The 15,075-nt window shown below is 42.2% G+C and overlaps 1 protein-coding gene across 7 annotated transcripts in view; it reads right to left on the reverse strand.

Annotated features, from left to right (window-relative positions):
* THSD4 (thrombospondin type 1 domain containing 4) overlaps positions 1-15,075 on the reverse strand; it is a 606,703-nt gene that overhangs the window by 494,160 nt on the left and 97,468 nt on the right. For all 7 annotated transcript variants that reach the window (XM_039492160.1, XM_039492156.1, XM_039492157.1 and 4 more), the window contains one exon: positions 3,336-3,768. In XM_039492160.1, the coding sequence (XP_039348094.1) occupies positions 3,336-3,768 (433 nt within the window). The remainder of the gene's footprint in view (positions 1-3,335; positions 3,769-15,075) is intronic.

The following is a 15,075-nucleotide window of genomic DNA, read 5'->3' on the forward strand; positions in this document are numbered from 1 at the left end:
GAGAAACTGATCCCTGATGGCAATTACAGCTTCCACTTGGTTCCCGAGAACGTCGTCATCGGAATACAGGGCTATGTGAAGGGCTATGTGCCTGCAAGGACTTAAAATTCTACCTGCATCACCTGCAATTTCTCTCTTGTTAAAAAGATCATTGAATAGTCACATCTGTTTCTTTAGAATTTGGTTACATTCAGAGGTGCAGGAAATCATGGGGATATGCTCACACCTTTTTTTTTCTTTTTTTGGTATCCTGTTGCTGTCCTATCCTTAAATGTAGCTTCAAAATTTAAAATTATTTACTGTGAATGCATATTCACTCTAGCTTCTCCATGAACACTGAAATATATTTAAGTCACACTGAACTGTATGTCCTGCCACCATCCAAAACTTCACCAGAGCTAATTTCTCCCTTCCTTCTCCATCAGTGCTGACCTGTTCACTGTTCTCCCAAGCCCACATTTACAACTTTCTCTTCACCCCACTCTCTGGATGCCACTTCTTGCCAAATTTCCTCTATAATGACCTTTCTTCATCATCCCCACTATTAGAACATTGGGTCCATGCCTTGATCACTCCTCTTAGCTACCTCCTCCTTTCTAACTCCCTCTCCAATCACCTTCAACTCTATCTGAAATATTTCTGCTGTAACCTTCTTCCCCTCATGCCACTCAATCCACATCACCCACCTCGGTGCTTTGCGTCATGATCTTAATATAATTCAAAACAGTAAAATCAAGATCTTTGCACTTGTTTTCATGGCTTTACTGTAAACGTTTTCACCTAATCTCTGCTCTGATTTTCCCTTACTAGAGTAGCAGAGAGTAACCCCTTTGAATAGAAACCTCCTTTTCTTTTGAGTTTGGAAAGCCCCTTGTATATTGTGGGCATTACCAATAATAATAAGGATAGAAGTGTCCTCACAGTCCTCTCTTCCAACTTTGCCCTTCACCATCTTTGGAATAGCCTGTCTCACATCCATCTTGCAAACTCCTCTACCCTCATTATGCCTCACTACTTTAATGGAACCTTCCAACTCTGATCTCCATGACATCAACCCATCTTCTTCATATATGGAGACATATCTATCTCAAAGAACTGGAAAGGACCCTGAGAGGTCATTGAGTCCAGCCCCCTGCCTTTGCTAGGCAGGACCAAGTACTGATTTTGGCATGCCCCCCTCAAGGATTGAACTCACAACCTTGGGTTTAGCAGGCCAATGCTCAAACCACTGAGCTATCCCTCCCTCCGTCCCATTTCTTAGGTCTGAACTGTTATCCACTATTCTCACATTTGTCAGCCTGGTTTAGATTCTAAGCTCCTCTGGGCTGGGACGATGTCTTGTGTGTCTGGCAGGGCTGTGTACAATACAGAATAATCCTTTTAACTATTCAATAACTTGACAAACGACAAACCAATGGTGCGTCTATCCCACATAACACTCTCACACAAGGGACAGACTGAGACTTGGGAAGGTGCTGGTTATAGTATTGACTAAACAGAAGTTTCCACAGAGAAGCCTGTAAAGAGATCATTCTTGAAAAAGCCCTTTCTGATGCTTTATGCGTAGTCATGAGGATGATGACTATGTGCCTTCCTGCCCTGATATGGCTGAGGATGAACTAGAGGGAAGAACAAGAGGAAGCAGGATTCAGGGCTGAAAAAGCAAGGACCTACTACAAAGAAAAACACAACTAGAAAGGACTTAGAAGCAGAACTTCTCACCATAGAAACTGGAGTCTTGGACACCAGTGTAACACAGGGTTTAGAAAGGGCTGTGTTACAAAAGCACATAGCAGAGGTACTGAACCAGTGGGATCAGAGTGTAGCGGTAAAAAAAATTTTTTTTAAATTAAACAAAAAAAATGGGTAAACTAATCTAAGCTAAACTCCATATTCCCCAAAGAGAAGTGGTAAACTGTGTTTACCTGCCGTTACCCTCAATTAGATGACTGACTGAGATGTATTTACTATCCTACCTGTGCACCAGTGTGCAGATTCACCAGCCACAGCAGTTCAAATTAAAGCCCAAATTCCATTCCACGTCCTTTTCCCCAATGCAAGTTTATTAATTAACAGAAAATGCAAAAAAGGTTCAAAATAATACAACACACTAGGTAACAGACTCTTCCTGCTGTCTCTGGCTGCCACAACTGGGAAGAGGAAACACATGTTTCTCCTCTGGTAACTTTTTCCTGCATACTGATGGAGAAACATACAGCAAAGCATCCTTGACACTGGATCTCTCCTGTATGCTGCCCCAACCTAAGAAACAGGAAGTGTCCATCTGGCTTCCTGAAGGTCATATGCTTGTCCCTAGTCATGTGCCCCATGACTACATCTCCCAGTTTTAAAAGGCCCAAAGGCTATAAAGGCAGATTAGGACTCACATATGCACCCTAAGGCCGAATTGTCTGTTACATCAACGTACAACAGCACTAATACTTTAGAAAAAAAACATTATTAATATCTAAATAGCATGGCTCTTGAAGTCAACAATATTAATTCACTAGAGATTGGAAAGGAGGCCTCTTGTTTTAGGTTAAATGCTGATAAAATCCAGCCAAGGCAAACACTGGAGAAAGACATTTTAAGAAATTTTCAAGGAAAACAGCCAAAAATTACAGCTCTTACAATGTTGAAATTTGTTTGTGGAGCAGAAGAGCAGACCCTGAGGGGTCTCATACAACTAACTGGGAGGTCATCCCAGAACACAGAGTAGCACCAAAGCCAAATATTTTAAAACAGCTTTAAGAAAAATGTTATTAAAAAAATTCTAATACAATAGATTTTTACTCCTAAAAAAGCCACAATTTACCATAAAAATAGACACTTAAAATCAGAAACCTTCGTTTGGGGTATATGAATTCCCAAAATATGGCAAAAAGGAAGGTCTGTCACAAAAAGGCCATGTGGTCTTGTGGTTAGAGCATGGGACTGGGAACTGGGAAACCTGACTACCAATCCCATCCTGTTCTCTGCCTACTCCTGTCTGCGAAGCAAAGTCAGTGCCTCAGTTTCCCCATCTATCTAACAGGAATCATACTTATACCACCGGTGTGTGAGGTTTAACAACCATTTGATACCCCTCGGATGGTTGCTGCTATGCAAATGGTAGATTATATAGCAACTATGGACATCCCCCCAAGCCACTCTTCTTTTAAATCAACATACAGTTGGTTCTTTTATTCCATGGCTAACTAACAGAATGAAGGGATTTTTTTTCCATAGTTAAGAAGATCAATATATATCTTTTGATTTTAAGCCACAGGAAGAATAGAAATCCAGCATGCTCAGGGAGCTGTCTTTAAAATTGAGAGAGAAAAGAATGGACTTACATTTGTGTTGCAGAGTTTGTACTGCTTGTAGGCTCCAATGCACACAATACCTCCACCCCTTGGAGGGTGAGGTTGACCTTGGAAGGGCTGGCGGGATGCAGAGCCATGGTGGGTTGAGTCAGTCCCATGAAACAAACTTTGAGATGCAGGAAAGGCCTGTGAATGGGTTGAAGCTTGCTGATAAATTGAGGGCCCCAACACCTGAGGTCCACGTTCTTCTTGGTAAAGATTCCCATGTTGGACTGAAGGGTTAGATGGATGATTGTGTGTGTTCCCAAGACCCTGATTCTGCTCATATGCTTGGTTCCTTGTTGACTGTCGCTGCCTCCGTGTTTTTTGAGGCAGTTGCCCAGTGTCAGTTTGCAGTGGTAATATATATGGCACTTTTCCATATCCATATTTCCCTGGGCCTATGGGACTTTGGTTTCTGTTTCTAAAGGAAGGTAAAATAAAACAGTTACTGCACTGATAAATGTATGAACATTTAAATACACATATGAACTTTATCTACAGCCAACAAACTAGACAAAAACAGGTGAACCAAAAGCTTTCATTTATTTTTAACAACATTTGTACAAAGCTCTGGTCTCATTTTGTATATTGGACATCTACACAGCCAGCAGAAGTGAGCCTCCCAGCCTAGGTCAACTGACTCAGGCTAACGGGGATCATGCTAAAAACTGCTGTGTAGACAGCGCTTTGGAGTTGTGGCTTGGGCTGGATCTCAGGATCTGAAATCTAGGGTGGTGTTTGGGCTTCAGAGCCTGAGCTCCGATCAAGCCTCAACTTCAAAGAGCTATCTACACAGCAATTTTTAGAGTGAGCCCTGCTAGCCCGAGTCTATTGACCCAGACTGGGAGGCACACTTCTGCAGGCTGTGAAGGCATACCCTCAGAGAGTGCAACAACTCCTGCTTCCTCTTTGGCTATAAGCGGTCTTGTGGTAAGTCACGGTGTATATACCAACAGAGGTAAAGACTGAGGTCTGGAGCAACGTCAGTCAGTCAAACCGCACACCTAAATTGAGTGTAGTTCAGTTTTAACTATATTTCACCATTGCAAACCCATGCACATCTGTGGTTCAGAGATGAACAAGTTTATGTAAGCGCTAACCTTCTACTTTAACATGGTCCAGTTCATGGCTAACTTGATCCTCATCTTTTGCCTGTTGTAGGATCCATTGGAACTGAACATTTATTTTAAGTATGTAACGACAAGTTAAGCAGAAGTCACATAATACACACACATATCCCACACTTAGAATGTCACATTATATGATTTTACTGCAGTATATATGTTAATCCCAGTATTCTAATCACTGTAGGCAGCGGCTATTATTTTTTTTTCCCCCTTGTCACCCACTGTAACTCAAAATCACTTCAGGCCTGTTTTGTTTTTTTTTTTATGCTGCAGTCCTGGAAAGCTGGAGCTGATGCAATAGTTTTCTTCCAACTGTACAGCAAATGCTTATCTCCTGATGCAGCTGTTCATGAATAGCCTCTCCACAGGTCAGTGAGGAATACATTTTTCACAGAAGGAAAGGTCTCTCCTGTCTGTAAAATTTATTCACCTGTTTTATTACATATTATATATAAATTTGGATTACAATGAAAATGACGTTATATTTTAACATATATTTTCTAGGAAACTGGAAGTTACAGATGTCAGGCAATAGTCCCCAAATCAAAGACGCTCTTTGGATTCATTTTGCCTTGTGTTTATTTCCTTCCTATCTCTTTTTTATTGTCTCCTAAGATGCTTGTTACATAAAAACCTAGGAAGTAAGTTACGTTACATTCTAACTTTAGTGGCCATGTGGCGTTTTAATCCATCTTCATGCCTCAAGGATGTGTGAACAAGAGTGTTGATCTACCCAGCCAGATAAGTGGCTAGCACTCAAGTTGTTTATATGAGTTAATCTGCTCTGTGAGACTGATGGTCATTGTTGAGGCAAGATTTCTTCCTCTACCTTAACATACTGAAATATTATGGGTTTGTAAAGTTAAGGCGGGGGTGGAAATAAAGGCAATTACTAAGATGACAATTCAGGAGGACACAGGAGTGTGTATCAGAAAGAGACAAACCAATTCAGAAGTTCAAATAAAACAAGCCCAGGTATAAGCAGACCTTCATCCAGAACCTGAATTTAACTGAACTAAAAACTTCTTTTTTGATGATTAAAGAAGTTTACATCAGATTTTTCCCCTTACTTCTCATTTTCACATCCCTCCTCACTTCCCAATTCTGAGCAAAACCAAAAAAACAGGATGAACCAGTAAATGTGGTTACATGATATTTCCAAACATATTTTGCAGACTGGAGAGAGTCAGGTACTTTAGTGGTCAAAACATCTGAAATTGCGGCTCTTATTCAAGCTGAACCTCCAAAACTTCTTACCTATCAGTTTTATGCATATAGCATGTGAGAACCATCCTATCAATTGGGAGAGCCTACCTACATAACCCAATAACAGAACTGTAGGTTACCAAGACAGCTTTCCTCCAAAGCAGTGTTTCCCAAACGTGGGACACCGCTTGTGTAGGGAATGCCCCTGGTGGGCCAGGCCGGTTTGTTTACCTGCCCTGTCCACAGGTCCAACTGATCGTGGCTCCCACTGAGTTTGATCCAGCCTCTCCTTAAGCATTTCATATTTTATGCCTATTTTTCACGGCTACTGATTTTTAAAAAAGTAATCCCTTTTTCCCACACCATACCCATTTTAACTAATTCGATGTCTTCATTCTCTCGTTTTAAGTCTCAACCAGCTTAAACAAAACTAATCTAAAAATCCCAGGGGCTTTAATGAAAAATAAGTGTCTTCTTTCACAACACAGTAACTCCCTCTACATGGTCCCAAGCTTTTTCCAAAACATCGCTATGTCCATCTACCTGGGGAGAGTTTTTAGCGAGGTTCCTCACTTCCTAATGGGGCCTGCTTCCACCAGCTCTCCTCATTACTCCTACACACCAAAAAAAAAACTTGATCAGAGTACAAATTGCCTGCTTTCTAATGCTCTGGTAGAGCCACTGTCCTCACCATACCACCAAAACACAGTCCACTCTTGCGCATTGAAAGGAAAAAGAGGAGATAGAAATGTCCTTGAACTGAACTTTGGACTTTGTTATTAAAATCAAAGTCACAGTAACTCTGAAGACTGACCTGAGCAGTTTAGAGCTGGATCAAGATCTAAATCGAGGTTGTCAGGATCCAGGTCTTGGGATGGAATTCTACACATGAACTCAGACCAGAGGCTGCCATTGCCCTTAATGTGAGAGTCAGTGTCTCTCTCATGGCAGGACATACCACATTTCTTTCTCTGTATAAAGCTTAACATGCAGCTTCTAATTATTAACATCTTTATCAGTGTTCATGCCCTCATTTTAACTGATACTGTTTAGAATGAACCACCCAGCACTGTTTGTTTTGCCTTAAAGCATTTTTCATTCACTCTTGGCAACATTCTTACAAGTTAGGAATGCGGTTTGTTGTTGCATTAAGAGATGCAATTAAGATGCTAGTAAAAAAAATAACTTGGATGCAATTAGCTTTTTACATTTCTTGGGGAGTGTCAGGAATAATTTATGATGTCATGCAAGACTGTGGGAGAGAATAATATCTAGATTCGTGCAGATACAAGAACCATGAAAAAAAAAAAAACATTACTTATCAAATGATAAGAGCCGTGTTCATTACCCAAAACTGAGCCCACTCCCAAGCATCTGCTGGAAGGGGATGAAAGTAGGTTAAGCCTAGATGGCTTGCTTTGTGATTTGACCCATCAACAGGATGGCCCAATCACTAAGGACACCCCTCTTTCTCACAAATCCTCAGGGCCCAATAAACTACATGCCTCTAATTCCTCACTACAGCCTGCTTTTGAGTGCTCTCCTTTCCCAGTTATTCTGAAGAAACCAGATGGCCACTTCCCATTATCCTTTTTTGGGCAGTCTGTAATTAAGGGTGTCACTCCCTTCCATCATAATAAAGATGGGAGTTAGGATATGCCCTCACCCTAGGCAGCGAGCAACAGAAAAAACGAGTCAGCAGGGAGTGGCACCGCCTGAAGCTCAGTGCACAGATAGCAGGGAACCACTGCGAGTTAGATTCCAGAGCACTGGTGCAAACAAAGAAGATGGGTGTGTGCAGGGCTGAAAGTAAGGCAGTATGGGCGGCAGCAGCACACGGAGCCTCGGGTCCTCTAAATTGCCACTGGAGCCCTGCGCGGTGTGTGGGTCAGGCAGCCTGGAATGGCTGGCTGGAGGACGCTGACCCCCAGCCCCACCCCTTCTGCCTGAAGCCCCACCCCTTCCAGGAGGGGTGGAGCCGGCCCCCATACCGGTAAGTTTTCAATTTTACTTTCACCCCTGGGTGTGTGTCAGATCTGGTCAAGCTCCAATAGCTGCATACTCGCCAGGCTGCTGTGAGGGGATCTAAATGCTGAATCCCACCTGCCCTTAGTTTGCTGAGGCTGGGCACTGTTTAGGTACTGCCCCTCGCTTTGGGCCAGTAGGTGCGCACTCCAGGTGCATACCATATGTATGATAACCCTCTTGGCCCTGGGGACTCTGTGGTCAAATTGCACAGGCCTTGAAACTAGTACTGTTTTTCTCATGCCTCCCCAGCTGCTCTTGCACATTCCTCAGAATGCTACTAGATGTGTGAGCCTTCTGGTTTCTAGTTTAACTCTAAAAGTGTGTGAGATAGTTTGAAAGACAGCACACACATACTTTACACAGGATTCTAAAACATCACACCTCTTCACTTAGGAAGCATGAGAAATATACAGCTCTATATAAAGTTATAAACACCTACATACATTTTCCTGCCTCAGATTCCTCACCACTCGGGAAAGTTCTTTGGGCTTGGAGAGAGCCCTCTGAGTGTCCAGGTTCCTTTCCTTGCAGCTCATTGGTTTCCCTTCAGAACCATAACTCCATTTGAGCTCACTTAGCTTTCCCTAACTGCAGTTGAACAGGACCTCTCCAGCCCACAGATTCCTGTTCCTATCTCAGTGAGTCTCTCAAGTGAATATTTTCCATCAATAGCACCTGGTTCCTTTGTTCTGCTTCTGGGAATTTTCCACTCTCCACTTCTTGCTCCTGTTGACAAGTTAGAGGAATGAGTTTCTCCCAGCCTCAGCCAACCTCCTTAGCATGCCCATATTCAGTCAGAGCGGTGGTTCTCAACCTGCAGCCCAACCAGCCCACAACTGCAGCCCATGTGACATCCTCAGGACCATACAGGTAGTATTGGATGCAGCCCACAATGGTAAATAGGTTGAGAACTACTGAGTTAGAGCATAGTTCATTAAGGTTAACTACTCTCAATTGTCCCTGTTCTGGTAGCAGAGATGACACATCTCTGTTTATACTGGGGGTCTACAATTTAAAGATGCTGGTGGTAGGCAGCAGAGTTCAGGCCAGGGCATATAAACCCTGGCAGAAATCTGGGGAGGGTGGGTCACATAGTCACTTCTGTCTGGTAGGGATGTGCTACATCCCTTGTCAGCAAATGGTAGATTCCAGTTCCATATACTGGCATTCCCCGATACAATAATTTCTTCATAACATGAACCAGAATTCATAAAAACAGAAGACATATTCCCCATGTTGTTACAGGGAGCATAGCCACCCAGCACACCCAGAATATCCAGAGTGGGGGCCAATAGCTTGCAGAAACAGCACATGTATAAAAGACCACAACTCCCTCTGAAGATAGCAATGGTAAGAAGAGGGATCCTTGGAGCTTGGGAAGAGAAGATGACTGGCAGTAGCGGTTATGGCTGTGTGAATTGCACCAGCCCAGATCCGCTGAACTTTCAGCCACTCGGACAGATGTTCATAGGTATACTAGAAACCCAAAGCCAGCCTGATCTGGTGTATTAGTCTAAGCTTTAGCATAGCTCTTTTGGCAAGGGGCCAGATTTTGCCTTCACCCACCACTGCAATTCCCAGTGCATCAATAGGAGATGTTTGCATATATCTGAGGGCAGGATTTGGCCTAGTGTTTGAAAATAATTTACCATGCCAGGCTGTACTGACATAAGAATTATCCATCTCAGAGGCTTGCACCCAATCGTGTTAAATGTACTGACACATATCAAAGAGGGATTAATGTTTCTATAGAAATTCCTCATAACTCCCATTAAAATAGGCGTTCACAGTCATACTTACACCTTTTAAAGTCCATATTGTAAGCCTCTCCTGGTAAAATGGCTTGCTACACTCAGTACAGAAAAGCTTGTGTATAGGAGGATTCATTTAGGTATTAAAACTAAAAGCTGGAATGTTAAGCATGAGATTGATTGCAGGATTGAACTCAAGTAGATTCGAGGAGTGTATAACTGGCATTAAGTCAAGGATGATCTTTTCCATGATCAGGGTTGCCTTGTTTAAAAAAAACAAACTTGTAGCTAATTTAACTATATAACAGACAGTTAAAATACAACAGGAGAGAAAACCCCATCTAACATGCATCTGAAAGCTCAAACTGCTTTTGAAAAGGTGAAACAACTCAGGTAATAAGGAGAGAGGCATGGGAAGGTCACTAAAGCATCCTCTGATTTTATTCCAGCTCCTTCCCTTACAATTACAGCATCCTTACAATGGTATTCCTCTGTTGTGTAAATTCAGGGCTCTTTTGCACATGCTTTTTTGTATCTCAGAGCACACTTGGTTATCAGTTTACCTCCTACATAAATTTCCTCAAAGGCACTCCCATCCTCATCTGAGTCCAATGGTGGATTTAGCACTTGGAGAACAGCCACAATTTTATTGTACTAATCATAAGTGAATTTTGTCAATCTTTTGTTGTAAAATGTGTACAGTTCAGTGCTGGTCTCACTGTTCGAGCTGTCCAAAGGATGATCCTTCCTTTTGGGGGCAAATTTTGAGGTTTCAGAATTTGTTTTTGTTCTGCATTGGTTGGAAGGAGGAAAGAGAAAGAAAGACTGGCACACACATTCTTTAGTCTGATGGTCAAGCCAGCAGCCAGGGATATAGAAGACCTAGCTTCAAGTCCCTGCTCTACCTGATTTAGCAGAATTTTTCACCCTAGACCATTCAGACAAGCAGGGTTTTGAACCTGGAGGTCTCTCATCCCAAGCCTAGTGCTTAGGGCACTGGCCATCAAGTGAGAAAGTTAGCCCTTTTCTATACTTACAAGACTTTTCAATGGAGTATCAGTATAGCTCTACTAGTGGAGATGCAGATTATAGCAGCAAAAAAGATCCCTGAATGAAATAAACTACACCAGCAAAAGGATTTTTTGCTGATATAACCATCTACACTACGGCTTTTATTAGCATAGTTATGAAGGATTTTTTTTGTTTTTGTTTTATTTTTTAAAACACTCCTCGCTAACATAACTATGCCAGTAAAACTTTCTAGTGTAGACTAGGCCCCACTTATTTAACTGATTCCAATAAACACTTAATATTAATCAACAATTTTCTGCAGTGTTTTGGATAGACACAGACACCAAACACCAGTGCAAGAGACAGAAACATACAACAAATCCCAGAAAAACAAGTACCCATTGCCTAAGGATTATAAAGCTTGTGCATTCTATCTATCTATTTGCAGGCCAACTGTGGTAATACTGTTGAGTTGTTATAAGTGCTGATTATCCTGCTATTTTTAGTCTCAAATAAACCCTTGACAATAAAATCTTGCCCTTGTGGTACAATCCTTTGCAAGGGCAAGAGTTCAGTGCCCTTCACAATCAGTGTTGAGAATACATCTACTATGCACAACTGAATATTGGAAGAAAGTGCCATCAGGGATACAGTTCTCATCAACAGACAAATTGCTGCTTAACAGAAAACATATGTTTAAAGACAAGTGCCATCAAGTGTTTCATGCCAGACAATAGTCATCAAGCATCCCTTATCACTGTGCTTTAAACAAATAGAGGCATTATCTACTTGTTTAATTTAAATCTGGAAATATCCTTCCTGCAGGACAATTTGCCCAACAGGAGTATTCAGACAAATCTAGTCGCTCCCCATGGTAGCCTAAATGACTGACACATTAAAACTTAATGCAAATTATAGGTACTATTTACATTCACAGATGAGTGACAGAAGACCAATTTGACAAATCAGTTTCAGTGTTCTTAGTTTTAGCATTACAGTAAGTGTATTAAAATTATTATGTATTTTAAAATATAGAGTACTACATTGATCGACTTGATAATTCAGTAAAGTTCATAGAAGTAAAACATAGCAAGCAATGGGCAAAACCAAAATCTATTTTAGTTACCACCATTACTGTAGTATCTGAGCAGTGCACAATCTTTAATGTGCAACACCTGTGTGAGGTAGGGAAGGACTATTTTCCCCATCTGTAAAATGGGGATCTGAGGCATATAAAGACTAAGTGACTTGCCCACGGTCACACATGGTGGAGCAGAGTCGTCCAGGGTAACCCCCGAACTACTGGACCATTCTTCCTCTGACGCTGGGGTAAATCATGGTAGCGCCATTGACTCACTACAATCACAATCCTAAGAATTTGGCTCTAAAGGTAAATTTCCAAAGGATTAAACTGATCTATAGCTGTAGCAAGGCAACTCCCCTTGTTTTTAGTTATTTACTTAGAACCATACACATGCATGGCCATTTTTAAGACAAAAAATGCATGGTCCTTTCCTCACAGAGCTTTGATCGAGGTTGGGAACAATGCTGTCAAACTCAAGTGTTCTTGAGTTTTGTTAGGTAATGAAGTTGTGTATTGAATTGAGGGATTGTTGTTTACATTGAAAACAAGTATTCTTTGAACTGAATCATTTATTCAGAAAAAAACTTTAAATGAAATGCATCAGTAAAGCTTCCCCCTCCCCACCCCTATCCGTTCCTTTGGTTGCTCCCCCCAGAAATTCCACCAAACCTCAGTACTGTCTTCATTTTCCTCAGCCTCTTCCCTTTCTCCTTTCATTTCTCTTCCAGTTCTCTGGACATATCCTACCTGGCTTGCTTAAACCTGAAGTATACTGATTTCTCACTATCTCTCATGTGCATGAGCTAGGGAATATATTTTCCATTAACACTTGTGACAAAGTTCCTCCTCTACCTTGGTGGGTCCTGCACTTATTGGCAGATTTGCTCACCTCAGTGATCGTCCCCTCTGGTGGAACTCCTCCTGTGTTTGATCAGGAGTTGGGAGGTTTGGGGGGAACCCGGGCCCCTCTACTCCAGGTTCCAGCCCAGGGCCCTGTGGATTGCAGCTGTCTATAGTGCCTCCTGTAACAGCTGCATGACAGCTACAACTCCCTGAGCTACTTCCCCATGGCCTCCTCCAAACACCTTCTTTATCCTCAGCTCCTTGCACCTCTTGCTCCCAGCTCCTTACATGCACACCACAAACTGAAGTGAGCTCCTTTTTAAACCCAGGTGCCCTGATTAGCCTGCCTTGATTGGCTGCAGATGTTCTAATCAGCCTGTCTGCCTTAATTGGTTCTAGCAGGTTCCTGATTACTCTAGTGCAGCCCCTGCTCTGGTCACTCAGGGAACAGAAAACTATTAATCCAGTGACCAGTATATTTGCCCTCTACCAGACTCCTGTACCCCACTGGTCTGGGTCTGTCACACACTGTAGCCTTTTATACCATTCATCATCACTATTCTTGGTTACCATTTCTATCACAGTAAATGACAAAATATGAGAGCTGGACAGTGGCAAACATCCATTAGTGATACAAAGACAGATTTGTTGTACTGCAGTCAAAACATTTTCTTGGCAAGATTCCACAGAAACTTCCAATTTTCCCCACTTTCAGTTCATAACCTTTCATCCTATTTTTCAGAGGCTTCTGTTCCTGAAACATTACCGTAAGTGTAACACCCCTAAGTTGCTAGGCCATCATGAAGGAGGAGGAAAAACTGAAGGGGGAGCTCCAGACTCAGTAGTGCCTTTCCTGGATCTTCTCATTTCCACCCACAAAATACTCCTCCATGAGGGGAGGCTGCGGTGCCTTGTCCGGGGACATTGCCCTTGCCTGGTGGTACAGCTATGGGGCAATTCAATTCAGATTGGCAGCTATTCGGAACAGGCAATGCACACTCCCCACTGAGAATTCAAACAGACCCCAAAGCAAAGAGATGTGATTGATAGTTGAGTGAATTTGTAGCTTGACAATGGTGGTAGCATCCTATTTACTACAGGCTTCTTCAGAGATTAGCTTTGCAAAAGCACTGGGCTTCATTGACTCCCTGATCACAACTCCTCTAATATACTCGCAAGTTCCCATGGCGGTGGAGGGGAAGAGTATGGGGTGAGCTGTGCTGGTTTCCCAATCAGTGATAATGATACAACCATATAAATCACGGGTGGCGTCAGCAGAGCCTTAGTAATAGCACTGCCAAGAATAACTTGCTGATTGTGGCAGGTACATGTAGGACTTGTGTTCAACAGAACAAAGGAAGTGTCTTAAGTATTTACATTTAAGTTAATGATAAACTTAACTGTCTTTGTGGGGGGTCGGGTAGGGAAGATGGAAAGGGACCAGAGAAGAACAACATAAATGGAAACTAAAGCAAATAACTTACTGAGACTGGCCCAGTCTCCCCACCACAAAGTCATATCAATCCCCCACCAGTTTATATTCCTTACCTGAGGGTATGTACAGACCTATCTACATGAGGAAACTATGGTTCCTGAAATGTGCTATCCGTGGTTTAGTCCTGTCTAGACTTGCAATTAATCCATTTTCAGTGCCGGTTTTACCCACGCCTGCTACCGACACCTATTGTCAGCAATAGCTACATTTCCTTGGGTAGGCAAGGCTCAAGGGGAATGAGAGTAGGAAAGAGATTTGGAACAGCGCAGGTGCATAGCCTAGAATTTACCAAGTTTCCAAACTGCTGCTCTGATGTGCCTTTTAATTCATACAGACATGTGCCGTTTCAGTGCAGTTCAGAACAATACATGCACACCAACCATATGGTAACTTGATCCTACAAGCTGCTGAGCACTTGGGCCTCAATCCAGCAAAGCACTTAGGCACATGCTTGGCTATTGACTTCAGTGGGACTATTCAGACTATTAAAGGTGCTTAAAGTTAAGTACATGCTTAAGTGCTCTGCTGGATTGAGGCCAGAGTGCTCAGTACCTTACAGGATCAAGCTACTATTTCAGTTTTCTAACTTCACACTTAAATTAACATTAAGATACTAAATCTGATCAAACACTGACCTGAGGCACATATAAGCCACTGTCATCATCAATGAAGGGTACAGGCAGTCCATGGACTTACGACACAATTGGTTCCTTACAATTGCATCGTAAATCGGAACATCGTAACTCGGAACTGCAATCATTGCAGTACTGAGCGTCGTAAACTTGAAACCGGTAGTTGTAAGTTGAATCAGGGTGTCAATGTAGAAGCGGTGTAAGTGCTGTTCGTCATAATTCAAACATTGAAAAGTCAAGGACTGCCTGTATTCCTGACCACTCAGAACATTAATAGTGACACTTTCCACAGTTTAAGACAACATTGTGCAACGTCTTCAGCAACTGACAAGCCAGGATGTGCTGTTTACAATCATTTCCCAGGAAGACACATTGTGTTTTCAGAACTATGTCTAAAATTCAGTTCAAGCACAAAGTCCAAGTAAAAAAAATACTTTTAGAGTCTAGTTGAGGCCCAAACAGTATTACATTCCAAAGCTGGAATTAGTTTTAGTTTATCACATCTTGGAAATGAGACCCAGGAGCTAAATGAAACATTTGTATTTGAATTC

Source organism: Mauremys reevesii, linkage group 10, assembly GCF_016161935.1.
Source record: "Mauremys reevesii isolate NIE-2019 linkage group 10, ASM1616193v1, whole genome shotgun sequence".
NCBI lineage: Eukaryota > Metazoa > Chordata > Testudines > Geoemydidae > Mauremys > Mauremys reevesii.